Source organism: Struthio camelus, chromosome 5, assembly GCF_040807025.1.
Source record: "Struthio camelus isolate bStrCam1 chromosome 5, bStrCam1.hap1, whole genome shotgun sequence".
NCBI classification, from domain to species: domain Eukaryota; kingdom Metazoa; phylum Chordata; class Aves; order Struthioniformes; family Struthionidae; genus Struthio; species Struthio camelus.
In genome coordinates, this window is record NC_090946.1 from 4,641,721 (window position 1) to 4,659,457 (window position 17,737).

The following is a 17,737-nucleotide window of genomic DNA, read 5'->3' on the forward strand; positions in this document are numbered from 1 at the left end:
CTATGGGATGCTCGTCCTGAACTTTGCTTCTGGGTTAGCAAAAAGCCGAGAAACCAGCAGGCAATTGGCATTTGTAATTGAAATCCTGCCACCAGTTGTATTATGAGCAACCAGTAGGCCAAAAAAGGCTAAGAGGAGTTTACAACTGATGGCAGAAAATGGCTTTTTTATTCTAGAATCCCAGACAGACCTGAAGAGAGCTTCAAGTGACTTAACAGAACAACAGAGCCAATTCCTGATGAAAAATATCAAAAGAAACTTTTATAGATCTCTGCAGAAATATAACTACAGTTAGATATCAAAGTGCACAGTATAAACTGAAATACATGGAGCACTTTAGCATCTCACAGCCAAGGAAATATTTTACTGTCCCTCCACTGACTGAAATGGTCATTGAGTAGGTATTTTAAAATTTCATGAATAAAAGGTAGAGTATTAAAGTAACTGAGCTTGTGCCATAAGTACAAAAGTCTAAAATGTTAAAGGCAATTAAATCTTCCACAACTAATAGATGACTTGAATTTACTTGCCATACCTTCAGAGTGGCATGTCTGATATAAATACCCTACTTAGAGATCCTTTTCCCACTCAAGTCTTTTTCCCATAGTTCTTAACAGCAGTGGGATGTCCAGCTTCAGTGTTAACAGCTTCCATTGCTGCAAGTGAAGTGGCAGTAGAACTGCAAGGAGAGAGGTTACAACATATATTGCAGAGTTCACGCTGTTTTAATAATATGAAACAATGATGTCCTTTAAAGAATCTGGGTTGCAAATGGTAGCTGCCCTGGACATGGAGAGACAGAGGTACTGCAAAAAGGTTGATTCAATATCTGAATTTGTCTTCAGTTTGAGCTAACTAAACACTTTTTTTAAGCGCTAGATTATCTTTTCATCTTATTCTAAATTGCAAAACTGATCAATCACTCATTTTACTTCTGGACAGTCATTAAAGCATTGCTGTATGCTGCTTAAACAAATATGTTCGCTCACTAGTGTTTCAGTCCTTTGTCCAGATTTTGGGATGTTTCCCATGAAAACCAAGGTTGGGAACACGAAAAGTAGAATATTACTAATAGTGCATAGTAACTGCATTGTCATTATTTCACCTTTTGCTAATCAAGCAATTTAATATGCACTTCCCTATGTACTTAATAAGACAAAACAGAGACCACAAGAGAATAAAGGCTTTTACATTTACATATACAGAAAGGTATCAGTCCAAAGTCAACAATACTGAAGATCATAAAAAATTGTTTTCCCGTAACACACTAAAACATGGATATAATTGACATTCTCTTGGCATTCACACTTACTCCTGGGCAACTCCTGCTCACGGACGATCTTGAAATTTCCAACAACAGGTGCTCTAAATTAAATTCATTAAAACAATGCGTACTGTTATCAATGATGACCATAAATTAATCATTGAAGAAAGCCATATTCAAAACAACATTCCAACCATGTTAGTGGGAAAATATGATAGTGCTCATTCTTTCACAGCTAATATTATATTACCAAATATGAAATAAATAAGAACTGTCATTTGTAAATTTTTTTCCCCAGAAAGTAAATTAATTTTTTGAAAGTCATTCATTTCCTCCCCTGTCCTTCCCCCCCGTCCTTAAAGAGGTATAGCCATACTTGGGATGCAATCCCAGCTTTACACCTTTAATCACAGTGAATGGCTGAAAGAAATGAGAGTTGTATAAGATCTCCAGATTTCTCATTAAGCAATGGCTATAAGCAGCACTCTGTGTGAAAAGGTTTAAAAATTGAATTCTCATCAAAATTTGACTTGCAAAAATATAATTGTTGTAAATATATTATCTCTATGGAGATGTTAACAGTAATGCATCAAGTCTGAGGCACTACAAAGGTATGGGAAGTTAGCCTATAGATTAGCCTGTAGGCTTTAAATCCTGAAGCCCTTAGAGGAGGTTAAATAAGTCTGTACAGTATAAATTAAACATAAAATTGGAATTGCTTAAGTGCTGCCACAGTCATTTTCTACTGCAGATGCCTGGTTTTTTTGTTCGTTTTGTTTAATCTGGTACTCTTGGAAACAGGCTGAAAGAAAACTTAAAAACAAAAAAACAGGATAATGCTTATGAAGTACTACTGGAGCACCCTCTACTGGTTAATAATACTTACAGAGTAACCTTAAGAAATTCGGAAATTATTTTAAGTATCATATTCAAGTCATTTGTGACTTTGGCACTATTTTCAAAAAAAAAAAAAATCTGTGAAAGTCAGATCATAGAAGACTAACACTAGGAAATGGGAGAAAAAAAATGCAAGTTCACATTATAAAAAGTCCTTTCAAATAACTACCAAAGGTATTTCAATAGTAGCAGGCAAATTTTCAGTCAAAAGTTTGGTTTTAATAGCGCAATTAATGATCACAATTGAAAAAAAAGAAATAGCAATAATTCAAAGTTTTAATGAACTTCCACCTTCCAAATAGAAGGAAAAAATTGAAAAAAGACAAAAATATATAAACACACACATGAAAACATTTTAAAATCAACATATTTTACAGAAATACAAAAACTGTCAGCTGCCTATGGAATGGAGAGTTAAGAATTGCTAGGCACTTCAACACCATAAACTCAGTTAGGCTTAGCTCAGTACCAGCAGCTCAACCTTATAGACTATACAAAAGCAGCCTAGACTGCACCAAGGATCTTACAGATATCTCCTAACTTTTAATAGCTCATTTTCCGCACTACAGTTCTAATTCATTACAAACTCAGGCAATGCACTAGAAACAAGAGACAGATTTATACTGGACAAAGAACTATGCATAGAAGATCAGAATACAGTTCTAACTGAAAGGGCTCACACGTTTTCAACTCAGTGGCTTTGAGCCTGTTGCACTGCAAAAGTCTCCGGTCAGGCACCTGGTTCTGTAGCCTTCATGACAAGTCTTTCCAACTATGACTGGCGAACTGGTTAATAATTCTACATTATTTGGTTAATCAGAAGTCAAAGTACAGTTTCTGATTTTTTGGACGAGATGTTCCAAGAAACTGATTAAACAATAAAAAAACCAACAACAAAAAACCCAAAATCGAATACGATGTGGTATGTTATAACGTTGAGTAGTAGTGGAGTAATGAGAGTGAAAGAAGTAAATTCCAGACACACAAATTTGGAAAATACTGATCATTGTTTAAAACAAGAGCTTTGCAAATCAATGCAGAACAAAACTGACACGCTACTTCAGAAGACTCTCCATACTAGGAAAGACTAAAGAAGGAAGCAAAGATCAGCAGATTGGATTAATAAAAGACAAAAGAAATTCTTCCTCCTTCACTTTATAGGGACATCTGCGTTTATCCTTTTGTCTGAAAGGGAAGCTTGGGGCTTACTGCATTTATCCTTTCGTCTAAAAGGGAAGCTTGGGGCTTATACTGAGCATCCTTGATATCAAACAGTTATTAGACAAGATTAATTAAGAGCTGAGAAGCTAATAGCATTCCTATTTCAGTAAGACAGCTGTAAATTCTTGTAAAAGTAGAGTCAAGGAATGTCCAGCTTGACACCTTCAGTCCTGTACGTGAATCATCTGGGATCTTGGAGCAGATGATGATGAATCAAGCTGACGATCCTCCGCAAATAGTGGTAACCAAGTGGTACCTTGGACAGAACAGCAGAAATTTCCTCCTCTCTGGCAAAGATAAAATTATCACATGAGTTTGAGAGGATATAAAACATTTAATTCACTGCCCTTTAACTTAAGTTATGTGGAGTGGTTCTTTTCGTTGAACTCACCCAATGTTCCCAATTTGGCTTTGGACAGTAAAAGGCAGTGAAGCAGATGGGTAGTTGGCAGACAGAGATAGGGTCAATTCAAACTTTGCAAAAGCTGTGGAAGTGGAGAACAAAAGCTTCACTCTGTACGAGAAATAAAAACAAATAAAATCAATACAAAATGTTCAAATGCACTATTACCTCTTTTGAATTAGGTTCCAGATGTGAAAACAAATGACATAACAGATGCAACAACCTCACTTGTTTCTAAAGAGTTCCAACATAGCCTAACCCTAACTTCATAGATAAGGTTAAAAGTACCTTTCCACTCTGAACTGGAATACAAAACCCCAACTTTCCTCACAGATGAGGTTTCATACATAATTCACAGGAGAACCTTTCAAAAATTACGAAAAGAGAATATAGACTAGTAACCAACAATGATTTGTAGCTAACACAAAAAGTATCTGAAACAACATTGATTCAGTTTCAATTCCATAATTCTGTTTCATAAATCCAGCACTATTTAAGTCAGGCCAAATTTCTATCTAGCCCAGTACTCTGCCTATGACAAGGTCTAGGAAAGACAGAGTTGAGTCTTACTGCAAATAAGGGATGAACTGTCACTGAGTACACAATGCTTAGGAAGTAGATGCATTGGGATCATGAAAAACAGGGCAAGCATACAGCAGGTCTTTTCTAGGTAAACATCCCACAATTTGCAACTGCCTGAGCACAAGCTGCATTGGCATCTGTTTTCCTGGCTTAACTAAACGTAGCTTTCACGGGACTTTGGGGAAGCAGTAAAAGAACACTCTTGCAAAAGGTACTACAAATTTAGAACAAAACCTATGTGGACAGACACGGCATCAAGGCTTGCAGAGAAAGGGTTAACTGGCCACTCCTTAGGTAAGGATATACATCACTAATAGAATAGGGATTCTGAGGTGAAATATTTATCTTGTTCCACTGGGGAATGCCACAAAACGAGGAAGTAGTATGAGAAAATGAAAACTAGAAAATTAACTAGTTTAAGCACGTTAAGCCTTCAAGGACTCTTTCTGCTTGGCTGAAGAAAACTGAAAATTAAGCCCATTATAAAAGCAACAAAGCTACAGGTAAACTCTTGGTTCTGGTTCCTCTGAATTGCTACACTCTGGCCTTAATGCTTTAGGTGAGAGATTTAAGTGAAACAGGAAAGCACCAAGTAAGGAGATATTATATAATACTAAGGAAACTGGCTGAATCCAAGAACAGCTCAATTTCCAAGCATTTCAATATTATTGTCCAATTTTGTTTAAGAAAATACATTCTTTTAAAAATAGTTACCCAAAATCTCAGTTTCAGGAAAACCAATTTGAAAATAGTTCAGTTTTGTGTGTGATTACCTACAGATACTTTTTGAAGGACCAGTGCAAATTACATATCAAGTTACTCACTTTGTGTCGTTGATATCTGTCTTTAGAAGATTAAATTTGCCACCCCATCTCTTCAGAAATTCAATCTCTTCTCCTAAGACCTTACAACGACTCACAACCAAAGAGATGTCATGAAGCACCTAAGTGGGCAATCAGAAAAGCAATTACACTGGAAATCAGGCTGGTAAACCATACGACATCTTAAAATGCAGTTTACGCTAGAAAGTATACAAAAAGTGTAGTTTACCTGCTATCTCAGTTTGGATGTGGAAATGAAATTGTACGAGCATAACAACAAATAAACATTCGTTGTCCTAAGTTTCTCCCTCTAGTGTTGTCAGGAGGGGTACACAAGTACGCAGGAATGCCAGGTTTGGCTTGGCAATTTAAACCACTAATTCTTTAGGAAGCAGAATGGCATTCAGATCAGTTCTTTAGCTCCACTTGCACCAGTCACAAAAATGGATTTTAAAAATCACTAAGGCAGGCAGACATCAATACAGCAAACACCGAAGAAACCATAGTTTAGAATCAATGTTCAAGTACAATCAAATGTTCTGAATGAATGGCAAAAGCACACTTAAATTACAGCTTTTAGGACTCCTGTCTTCTGGGACAGGTTCTTCCCCTCTCACCTCAGAATATTTATTCATTCATGAAGCTGATTTTGGTTCGCATTGATGAAGTGTTCATCAAGATGATTTTGTTCTCAACATCAGCCTTATTCTCTGTGACAGAAGAAATTCCCACTGTTCCAAAGCGCTATACGCTTTCCTAGAACATTACCTGGGGCAAGTAGTGCAGTGTGGGGCACCTTTCCTGCCAGCATCCCTGACTTTCAATAAACTGGAAGATGAGTCTTTGGACTAAACGTGAGGAAAGTGGAGCCTTTTCTTCTGTAACATAAAAGACAAACATGTTGCTAGCAATCTTTTCAAAGCCAAGTAGTAATGCATTGGCAGATAAAACACAAATTAACAGGTATCTTCCCAAGAAGAGATAATCAGGGCAGCTATTTTCAAATTACTTGAAAAAAATCTTACCATCCAAGAGAGATTCAAAGCTCATGCTAACAATCTTTCTGCAGGGATTTTCACCGAAAACATCACCATCTGAGAAGAAAAAAAAAAAAAGCATTTAGCAAGTAGTTATTTCCATATTTAGCTATAGAATCCTTTCAATTATTCAGTTTGAAATTTTAAACATTCACAGCTCTTCCTCTTCAGTAACAACCGTTTAATACATACATTTCAAATTTTTATAGAAAGCACTGATATCCATATCCTAAGCTACAATTAATCACGTCGCTCAGTTTACATGCTTCCACTATATTTTGTTCTATTTCCCCTTAATGTCTTCACAGACTAAGCCTTTCTATTATATAACTATTTAACCTTTCAAATTCATAAAAAAAACTGTCAACTTTGCACCGTACCTATTGGTGATCCAAAGACTACTGTAAATTCAATAGAATCATAAAGAAAATTAAAGACTGCTTGCTGTTCACTCCATTCACTAATCTCCCACTCAGTGAAGCTGAAAAGAAAAAAAAAAAAAAAGCTAAGTTTCAACCAAACAAACAAACTCAACTAAAAGATGAAGGTCAAAGTATTAAGTGCACTTGCAGCTACTACATAATATACCAACTATCTTCTCACTTCCCAAAAGAACATAAAAATCTATGGGAAATATAAGCATAAAACTGTTGAAAGACTTGAAAAATTTTCTTAAAATGTTCATTTTGGAATATGAGGATATCAATATCCAACTGGATACAAAAAGACTGTACATGATGTGTCACTGCAAAATCCTTAATTAAAAGAATTAAAAAACTATGTGTCATACTGAAGTTCACTGAACCTTTACTGCTCATCCTAGGTTTCCTGTTGATGGGAATCCAAAGATGTGCCAAATTACATAAAAAGGAAAAACAAAACAAACAAACATTAACATACAAATGTGAGGACTCAGAACAATAAAAAAATAAAACCTGAAGGCCCTTTCCTTACTTGTATGCCTCCAGGAGTTCCTGGCAGCTTTTTTCTTTCTTCTGTAGACGGTTTATCTCAGCAAGCACTTGCTTGTTCTGAGTCTCCAGCTCCAACAGATCTCTGCCAAGATAACAACAATTACATTAGGTGCTCCTGAGAAAGCAAAGCACATTGATTAAAAAAAAGGAAAAGAAATCTCTAAAACTGAATGTGCAGTGTTTTTTTTTAAGCTTCTTAGATCCTTTTTAAGTCTTACCTTTGAAGCTCCTCTTCTTCGGCTCTGAGGGTTTCCAATTCTAGAGAAAGGAAAACAAACAAACAAAAAAACCTATGACAGAGCAGCAGAGAAAAGCCTAACTTGCTGTGCTGTTCTTGTTCTTAGCAATATGAAAGAACCCAACCTGACGGCTGTTAATCCTACTTGGATATAGATATATGGTCAACAAAGGTTAGTAATTTATTGAATGATCTAAGTGCTGGGTATAATAGCCAATACATACTCTTCAAGTCACACTGTTCCAAGTTCTAAATTCAATTGTTCTAGGGAAAGAAACCCAGCCCTTTTCATACTTTCATATCTATGTACTTAGTTGTACCCAATGGGGTTAAAAAAAAAAAAAAGTTTTTGCATTCATATCACACTTAAAGATGGAGGGGAGAGAGGGAGGGAAGCAGTGCAGAGCATCACCATATCTAAAATTTCTGAAGAAAAGCAGTTCAGTTGGTACCATTACCTTCCTCTAAATTTCTCCCTTTGGACTCCTGTTCTGCCATTTCATCATTGCAGTCTGCTTCACATTCCTCCCAGTCAGAATCTACGGGAGAGAAATGTCCGAAGATTCCATTTTATTTGTCTCTGGGTTCTATAATTCTCAGAATTTGAAAACTAGCTAAGAGAAAACGTACAAGAAGCCAGGAAGGGTATCTATCAAATCCTCAGAAAGTACTAGATAATGATTAAAACTCATCTTATGATACAATTTCAAAGCTGATAAATGGAAATCAAATTGCACTGTAAAGCACTGAAAGAATATTCATTAGAAACAAACAAACAAAAAAAATACACAGAACATTGCTATGCTGCAGTCCCAAGTACTGACGGTAAGCCTGTGTGACCATTGCTGAACAAGTTTTAACCACCCAGCTTTGATACTGAAAACAGTACATTCCTGGAGCACAAAGCTGAGCTTTGACTATCTGCCAGGGTCACTGGCAGGTTTTGCAGCCATTTTGAACTATGCGCTGCCAGTAGCTGTACTAGTGGATTTAGCCAACCAGGTTACATGTTCACAGGCTACAATTACAATTCTGTATTTCAGTGCAGATACGCTCCTAGTCTTTGCATGGTGTGTAAGAAATTCCTGTAAGACGAGTTTGCAGTCATGAATGAAGCTGATTAAACCTAACAAGTTACTTGTAACACAGGAATTTTTAAATTCCAAGCAAGTACCAAACACAAGATCTTGAAGTCATCATTTAAATAGCAGCTCTACAGAAAAACAGAGAGACTGAAACAGAAAGCAGCAGATCAGTCACTGGTTGGGAAACACTTACCTGCTTCCAGAGCAGCAAGACAGCTATCTGCCTCCTTGAGAATTTCATCCACTTTTGCTATTCTTGACTGTAGTTTCTCCCATTGTTCCTAAGATGCAAAAATGGGACTATTTTGCAATGTGCTTTTACACAAGTCAATGGCATTTTTAAAAAATCTGCATGTCTTCTGGGACCACCACATGGATCTTTGCTTGCTAAGAGATTAATTAAAGGAGCTGATGCAATCTGTCATTAGAATGAAGAGGTAGACTGAGAGACATTAAGGCAGTAACATAAGAAAGTACATGAGAAAGCACAGGATATTTAACAATCTTTCTAATCACTTTTCTTGTAAAGGGATTAGATGAGACATGTAGCTAAATAAATTTCTCAAACTTTTAGCATGTGCAAGTTTCTGGTATCTATCACAATACATTATTTTGCATTTACTTGTTAGGTATTAATACTGACACATTACTACAGTCTAAAGAGCTTGTTTCTTATAGCATTTCCCGTAACACTCCTGTTTTTCCCTACTTTGTAACTTCCCTGGACAAAACCCTTAGGCAGAAGGTTCCTATAGCATAAGTGCAAGAAAGGAGTCACTGTCCTAATGTGTTTTACATTTGCATATCAATAAAAGGGAAATATGTTTAATAAGAAGGAAACTATCAAGAGAATGCACACTTGCATACAATAATTATGCTTCTACACTTGATGGTTGTGGCTTATACTATTTTAAACATGGATGAAATATGGTAGAAATTCCTCTTACAAACCTAACCCTCTGCTGTCACCTGGCACATTACCTGTGAGCTCTGCAGCAATTTGCTATACAGTGTCACTTTCCCATTGTGAGCCAGAATTTTACTTTCCTTGGTGAAATAGGATTTCATTTTGTTCAATTCTGCTCCAAAGCTCTTCAGCTGTAATGAATGGAAAATACAGACGATAAAGCAAACAAGAATGTGAAACAAAGATTGTCCAATCAACCTTTTAGATTCTTCTTCCCTTCTCTGCTGCCACTCCTCCTACCCTCATGTCCCATTTCTCTAGCAGCAATATTACGTGACAGTTGCAAATGAAATCAAATTTCAATTCAGACAATCCCTAAACAGTCAACTACAAAAGCAATAGGTTTTCTTAGCAAAGATCCAACAGAATACCCTTTATTCAAATAGGGTGCAGCACAGAGAAATAGCATCAGATTTTAACAGCTCAAACAACTAAAGTAAAGATGCTTTCGGCACATGACAGAGCAGCTTCAGTATGTCAGATGCCTCTTGTCCCAGTTATTCAAGACAATTAGAACACTGTCCCATTAGGGTTAAGGAGGCTCACTGAAATGCTTACAGGAGTCCAGGCAATGCCCAAAGCAAGTGAAATAAACTAAAAAAAGGTCACCTGTCTTAACAGATTATAGCTACAGATTACATCATTCAAAATTGTCTCTGATAGGGTCAATCCAGAGGCTGCAGAGGAAAGTACAGAGAACTTTTTTCTAGACTATTTTAGATCTGCCTATTTCTACTAGGTAGTACTATTCTAATCTGAATATGTAGAGTTTTGCTTCATAACTTTTGAAATTCGTTATCCTTAGCCAAAGGTTCCAGGTGCTTTTATTGTTCATAACTACATTCTTCCTAAATCCAATTACTATCCTATCCTCAGTGATGTCCTATACCACAGAGGTCTGCAATCTAATTAAGAACTATGAAAAATAATCTTTTATCAATTTAGACTTTTTATTTTCATTGAATAGGCCTTTATTCTGGCCATTAAAACCAAGGAGAACAGAATCTTTTATTTACCTTCTCAATACTGTTTGGGGTATTTTATAATGTTTCTTGTTTTTAGATGCAAATGTTTTTGGAGTGCTTTTTGGTGCCCATTATCATTAGCATTCTTCTTTAAATACCCTCTGGCCTCACCATCTTCTGTTCTGGTACACAGCATCAGGGCTGAACCCCAAATTTTACATGCAGAGCAGCTTTATGTAACCACACATATCTTCTGTGCGTTATATGTCTTACCATTTTGCATACCTTTCTGAATTAAACGTGCATTTAAGGTAATGGACAATTCTGCTCCAATGATGAATCTACAGAGCCCTTACAGTAATAGTAGCTCATTTTTTTCCTTCCAATATTGCATTGTTTGCTTAGGCCCCTCTGAAATTCCTCTCCTCTTTTCTGTCTCCAACTAACTTAAATTGTCAATTTCAAGTTTTTCTGTTTTATAGCAACATATACCCTCTAGCATGTTAGAAAGGACACATGTCCTTGCCCTCAAGCCTTCTGCTGTATTAGACAGTAATACTTTAGTCCAACTCTCATAGAGGTCTTTCATCCACAAAATACTTTGCCTTGTATCTCCTGCCTACCTGCTGTTATTCGATGACCATTCGGGTTCTTATTTTATCTGAATGCCTAAATTAACCTTACTTCTTCATTAGGCAAGAGGCAATATTATTTCTTCATGCAATATTACCTCTTCATCAGAGCAGGTTCTCATCACTTCCCACAAACTCTTATTCACGTTTACCAAGAGTTGATCCTGGACACTTGCATATGGTTTCAATCTGAAAAGTGAAGAATAATGAGAGCGAGAGCGAAGCAGCTTGTTGCAACTGCACTGGAAACATAAATAAGCACATTGGTGTTTGTGCACTTCATTCTTCTGCTCTAATTAGAACAAGAAAATGTGAATATTTTCATTTAGTAGGGTCTTACATCTTAAAGAGACCCTCCAAAGCCTTGATTATGTGGGGGCCATGTTTGTTAAACTGTAATACATGATGCAATGTTCCCTTTCTATAGTCTTTTTGTCAAGGGCAGCTCTGAACACAAGGTTGAGAGTTAGAGGAATGATGAAATAGAAAGTGAGGGTAGTAATGGGGCTGGAAAAAAAATCTTACTATTGATTTTGCATTTTATCACAAATTTTGATTTAGCGCTTAAATTGTAGCAGACATAATGAATCAGACTAGAAGTATCCACCAGATGAGAAAATAAACCATGATTAACTATTTCAGTCTAATAAATAATGAAAAATTAGAGCAAACAACAACAGATAGTAATCTGTTACAACTCTGCTTCCTATATTTGATCATTTTTTGATAGAAAGTTTTACTCTAACTCATCTGATGTGCAACTGAAACGTAATATTAGTAAGAAATAAATTATTTGAAGAAAAAAAACAATAACAAACCAAATTTTATTATCTCCATAAAAACAACTCTTCAAGATTTTGCCCTATAAGCATATAATAAACTGGGTACTAGCATAAAGTAGGCTACCTATCACTTTCTGTTTTTTCCCCCAAGAGCAATGTATTAACTTTCTTCAGGCCATTCTGCATGCAACCTGAGCTGAAAAAATAAAATTACTAGCATATTCAGTAAATGAAAAAACAGACTTACTCCTCTATCATCTGAGAAAGGACCTGGCAATCTTCTTCATAAATACGCAGCTTGGGGCGATACACATATTGGCTGAAAATCAAGTCTTCTGGAGTAGGTGGTGTGCTCATTGCATACTGGGGGAAAACAAAGAGGGATAAAATTTTGGAGGAAAAGAATAAAAGATGCATTCTTTTCAGAAACACTAGCCTCCAATCAATTCATATACAGAAGCCAGCAAGAGACTTGGAATATTTATTTTGCAGAACAGAAAAAAACTAATGGAGGCAGCCTGACCTACTAAAACCATTTTCTTCATTGTGGACTTGTCTTGTTTCATTCTGAGCTGCGTTAATAACACAGCCTTAAATAATTCATTTCATTTTTATGCCTCGTATTTCCTCACGTTTAAATATGGACTTCGTGTTGGGACATATGCCTCATCGCTGTTCCTCAAAAAACTAAATTGAGAGTGATCAACTTCCTTAAATGAAGACCTAAGAAATAGGTGTACATTATCCAGCTAACAAGAATGCTCTAGAATAAAACAAGATAACTATACTTGATTCAGAATCTGAGCTCCCAATTTTCAACAAGTCTTAGGCAGAGCCAATAAATAGGACGGGAGTATTTCTGATAGTTACCCACGTATTTAAGCACATAGATTATTTATGCTAATTTCATCCCTTCAGAGAAAGCTTTCAGTTTTCTTATCAGTGATCAGACACTATAGAATGGCATCTGAGTTTTTGTAGGCTTGCTCAATATTTAGACACAGCTCAGTATAAATACATTTGCCTAATCTAATCTAAACTGTAAGATATTTTTGTTTAAAGAGCTACCCAAGAGATTTAAAAACCAAAAGGAAAGCAATTTAATCAATACAATTTGTATTCATTTAGCTATCTTTTTATCAGTTTATTCTTCTATATCAGAATTTTAAAGAACTTAAAAATTGACAGACTTTTTACATGAAGAGACTCAACTCTTACGTGATCCTCACAGTTCCTTTCTCCCCTCAGCTTTTCAACCTTTCTCTTTAAACCTTGACACGGAACAAATAATACTTTTCCTGAGAAGACAGAGGACCATACCCTAAAGACCTCACAACCACCGTGTAATGAGCATAGCTTTCTTTGGAGGCATGTTCACCATTAATCACAGTTTGATCCATAATTTAAGAACTCTTTTGATCTCCTTGGTCTTGCTAAGTTGACTCACAGGTATTTTCTTCAGTTAGCAATGAAGGAAATGAACTATTATAGTGAACTATAGTGAACTATTTCACTATTACATTTGTAACATACAGACATACTGAAAATCCCTGTCAAAAGAAAGGTCACACCACGCATTCATTCCTTTTAGAGAAGGAAGAACGAATATCATTAGGACCTATTTAACATTGAACACAGTACTGGAAAGTTTTCCAGTACTGTAGAATAAGTATTGGCACTGAAGAATCTGCTACTTCTCAATTATGCAGAATCTGCTTAGTTTTTTCCACTTTCCAGGATAGCTACTCTAAAGTCCCTGGCACACTGTTTACCATGACAGCAGAAATTGTACTAAGTTGCAGGAAATGGAAATATTTGCGCTAATTCCCCATATACTTTGCTAAATAAATGCTACGCATTGCTGTTTTACAAATCAAACATTTTCTCTGTGTAAAACTTGAAATTTTTCCATGTCAGCATAACACCTGCGTGTGGAAAACTAAACAGCTAATTCACAGCACTTTATTACATAATCTTTTAAGGAGTGGTACTTGTTTGTGAAATCTGGGTAGATTAGAGAGAATAATTCCAGCATCCAGTTAGAAATTCAGTTTGCTACATAAATGTGTACAAATAAGTCTGAAATGCTAGTCTTCCAAGAGCTTAAGGTACCTTTACTGAAACCAAGTACTGGCATAAAACTGTAAAATGTAAAAAATCAAACTGATTGGAAACACATATGCTATTAAAATACTGTACTAGGGCAGTTTTCTTCTCAAGTTAGAGGAAAAAAAATCAGAGAACGTCTTTTACCAATTTTTGAAAGTAAAGAGTTACAACTCAAGTTTGTGCAAAAATTCATACTTCGAATACTTTCAGATTTGCAGTACAACATATAGATTATAGTGCTTATCCAAAGCCAAGGAGAGATTAAAAAAATTTAAAAAAAAAAAAAAGAGGGGGGAGAGAGAGAGAGAGAGAGAGAGAGAGAGAGAGAATGAGAGAGAATGAGAGAGAACAAACAAACTTCAGTAACTTGTTTAAAGATTTGCATAGCAAAGCTGACTGTCCTTGAAGATTCCTCTACTGTACTGCTGGAAGCCTGAAACAGACACTGTAATAAGGAAACAGTCTTAACTGGAGTTGCTGGATGAAATACTGGAAAGTTGAAACACTCTGAAATTAAGCACGGTTCTTTCGATTAGGACAGTTTTTCCTGACGCTTTTCTTCCTCCTCCCCTCCCAAAACAGGAGAACTTAATTCTAGGTATAGAGTAAACTTAGCTGGAAGAAAGGGTCCTCATAATTGTGTGCAGACTGAAGCAATTCAGATACTAAACGAACAAAACCATGTTACAACTAAAGATAAGTAAGGTTTTTCCATAAATATCAAAATACTTTCAGAAACCAAGGACCAAAAGAGATATCAGAGGAAAATGTGGTAAAAAGTACCAGAATTGCTAAGGCAAAAAGGAAAACAAACTTCTTCTGGTGTTTGCTGTTATACATATGCTGTTATACTGTGAAGAGCAGAACTCAAAGTTACTGTTTTAACAAGAACAAACTGAATATCAACCTTACGTTCCATTTACAGAATAAGAATGGGTTAAGCTATGGGTGAAGGGTTAAAGATAGTCTTAAGATTTAAGGTTTACAGCAAGAAATCCTGCTTTCAGAATTAAGTTCAGAATTAAGTTGCATGAGATGGATGAATAAAGGGCATCCCCCTGTCCCAAAATTGCCTCTCAAGAAAATCCCAACCTTCATTTCATAGTTACCCCTTGCCCTGTTTTCAGGGTGACTGTACAGTAAGTAAGATTACTGCCTCATGCAGACTTATATACTGATCAAAGAATAGGGCAAATATGAAGTACTTCATAAAGAGATTGAAATCTGTTCTACTTTTCAATAACGAGATAAAAATCCCATTAGACTTAATCAGAGGTGAACAGCAAAGAGAAAAGAGGAAGCATCTGTTTGTTTAACAGGTTTGCTAAGGTGGAACTGACTTCTGTCTTGACTCATTTAATGGCCTTTAATCCAGATCAGTTAAAAACCAAAACAAGACAAAGAGGAATACAATTTAAGGTCAATGATACTATGCATTTGAGAGGACAGATACTCACATTGGCTGGAAGATGGCTCTGCCGGGGCTTCTGAATTGGAATATGGACTTGGAGAAGCGTAAAAAACTCCCCAACTGTGATAACACCATTCTGAAATTTCTGCAAAGGTCAGTACAAACATAAAGATAAATACATTCTTTAAATAAGAATGCTTACTTGCATACACACACACAGATATTATTCCTGTTATGAAAAGAAGTTGGTATCTCTCAGCTATTTACATACCTCCCATAAATTATCTTCACAAATGCTATCTGTGAGAAGCTGAGACTCCATGTGACTGCTTCGCTGAACTAGACAAAAAGGAGATTGCTGTAGTTATAAATATGTATATGGAAATATGAACATAAAGTCATTAGCTCAGGGGAAAAAAAAAGCAATTTTAATGTAGCATTTGACCTTTATGTATGCCTCCAGTGCTGAATGAAGTTACTGAGGAAACAACTACTCGGGATTCAGTTGACAAATAAAGAGGATTAGATCAAAAACGTAATGCTGGAATATAAATTGTGTCAGATTAGTAATGAAATAAGAGTTCACTTTTCTAAGGGTGAAAACCATGACTAACGAACTAAACAATAATAAATTGTTTTGTCTCTGTCTGAGAAACAGACTCCAATTAATTCATGTAGGGCCTCTTAAGTAGATAGAGACCAAACAGCACCTGAGCTGCCAGAAGCTTTCAAGGTAAAAACATTGCTTTCAAGTTCTGAACCAGCAAGAGCTAGTTTCTCACTAAAAGGAAAAAGTCCAGCTTCTACTGGATAAGGTAGACATTTTCATGGCTGCAGGGGCAAAATTGGAAATTGTTTTGTAAAAGGAAGGTAAGACATCATTGATCAGGTGAGTGGCAGAATTGTGCCTCATTGTGAGGTATCAACTAATTGGCAAGAACTAAAACATGCAGGCCAATTCCATTTAAAGCGAGGTGGATGCCCCTGCAGCGCACTCAGAGGACTCTCTTTCCAAGAGTGCAGTGCTGAGACATGCAGATTGATTCTGCATAGAACCAGCCTAAGACAGTCAAGCAGGGTTTGAGCAGGGGCTTTGAACTGTGCTAAAGTACGTAAACTGCGTCTCCAGCCCATCCTCCCTCCTTGGAAACACAGCTGCTCTTTGGTTCTGCCACTCTCTTTCTCCCCATCTCAGGTTTCCTAGAATGGCTTGGCTTCTTGAACAGCCAGAACATAACCAGCTGGGCAGGAAGCCATAACACATACATTTAAGTCCTTCAGCTGACCAAAAAAAAAATCCCCAATAACACAACGATGTTAACTTTCCAAGATGAAATACATGCTACAAAGATGCTCTGACTTCATTAAGCCAAAAGAACTAAGGAGTTTTGAGATAATTACTATGAATAAAGTCTTACTAGTTAATTCTGTGTCAGCCTTAACAGAATCCAGAGAGCTGCTGGTGTTGGCCTGAGTACAATCAGGGCTTTTAGGTGACTGATTTGGAGGATCTTCACCTTCATGAATTTCTACCTGGCTTTGAGAGACAGTGCCAAAGGTAACCTAAAATTAAGTAAGTTAAAAAGAAAAAAGAAAACAAAAATAAATTAGCATAGTTATATGAAAAAATACAAGAATAGTATTTGTAACCAGCTATATAAACAGTAGCTGCTTGTTTCATATTTTGTTTCAATTGTTCCATTTTTAGCATTTAACATTCCAATCAGCATGACAAACCAGTATATGGCTACTCAAGCCATTTCCTAGCCTGGCTTATAGGACGTGAAGCTCCAAAATCTTTCATTCGTTTCTCAGTCAGAGTAGTAGCCATCTCAGCACTTTTCCCCAGCTTTTGGAACTAGAAAGTTTCTACTGATTATGATGAAAATTATTTTTAAAGTTAGATTAATTGTTCACATTTGCACAGATTTTCTTGTTCCGACAGCTATTTGTGCTGTCTACAATAAATCTAGTAAAGTTAGACTAAATGTCCATATTTTGATTTTAAATAATTGTTTTAGGCTGTACTCTGTCTTCCTACCTAAGGAACAACTAGCAAACAGTTCAGTTCAGAGGACTGCGAGTATTTATTCCTGAAAAGATTAACAGGGTACTATGGAGAGAATAACATAAAATTGATATATCCCTTACTCTGTCTGTTTTTAATGGTTCAGGAAAGTTCCACGCATCAATGTAGTTCTTTTATTTCATGATGGCAAAATGAGAGAAATATTGAGGCAGACATAAAAAACAGATGGTTAAGATAAACAAGACAATCTACCAATATATCTGTATGCACCCCAAAATTTAAACAGAAGTCCTATTAGTGTTCACTACATCCCGATAATA

The 17,737-nt window shown here is 36.2% G+C and overlaps 1 protein-coding gene across 2 annotated transcripts in view; it reads right to left on the reverse strand.

The window, feature by feature from the left end:
* Positions 1–1,103: 1,103 nt before the first annotated feature.
* Positions 1,104–17,737, reverse strand: part of KNL1 (kinetochore scaffold 1) — a 33,325-nt gene continuing 16,691 nt past the window's right edge. Inside the window, exons 11-26 of one of the 2 annotated variants that reach the window (XM_068944290.1) lie at positions 16,807–16,951; positions 15,660–15,727; positions 15,435–15,533; positions 12,116–12,231; positions 11,185–11,275; positions 9,504–9,620; positions 8,716–8,803; positions 7,896–7,976; positions 7,418–7,457; positions 7,180–7,281; positions 6,606–6,706; positions 6,214–6,282; positions 5,957–6,063; positions 5,192–5,310; positions 3,774–3,896; positions 1,104–3,669 (exon numbers count right to left, since the gene is read on the reverse strand). In XM_068944290.1, coding sequence (XP_068800391.1) covers positions 3,564–3,669; positions 3,774–3,896; positions 5,192–5,310; positions 5,957–6,063; positions 6,214–6,282; positions 6,606–6,706; positions 7,180–7,281; positions 7,418–7,457; positions 7,896–7,976; positions 8,716–8,803; positions 9,504–9,620; positions 11,185–11,275; positions 12,116–12,231; positions 15,435–15,533; positions 15,660–15,727; positions 16,807–16,951 — 1,572 coding nt within the window. In that variant the 3' untranslated portion in view covers positions 1,104–3,563. Of the gene's footprint in view, positions 3,670–3,773; positions 3,897–5,191; positions 5,311–5,956; positions 6,067–6,213; positions 6,283–6,605; positions 6,707–7,179; positions 7,282–7,417; positions 7,458–7,895; positions 7,977–8,715; positions 8,804–9,503; positions 9,621–11,184; positions 11,276–12,115; positions 12,232–15,434; positions 15,534–15,659; positions 15,728–16,806; positions 16,952–17,737 lie in introns of both variants that reach the window. The other variant, XM_068944289.1, reaches the window with a different exon arrangement.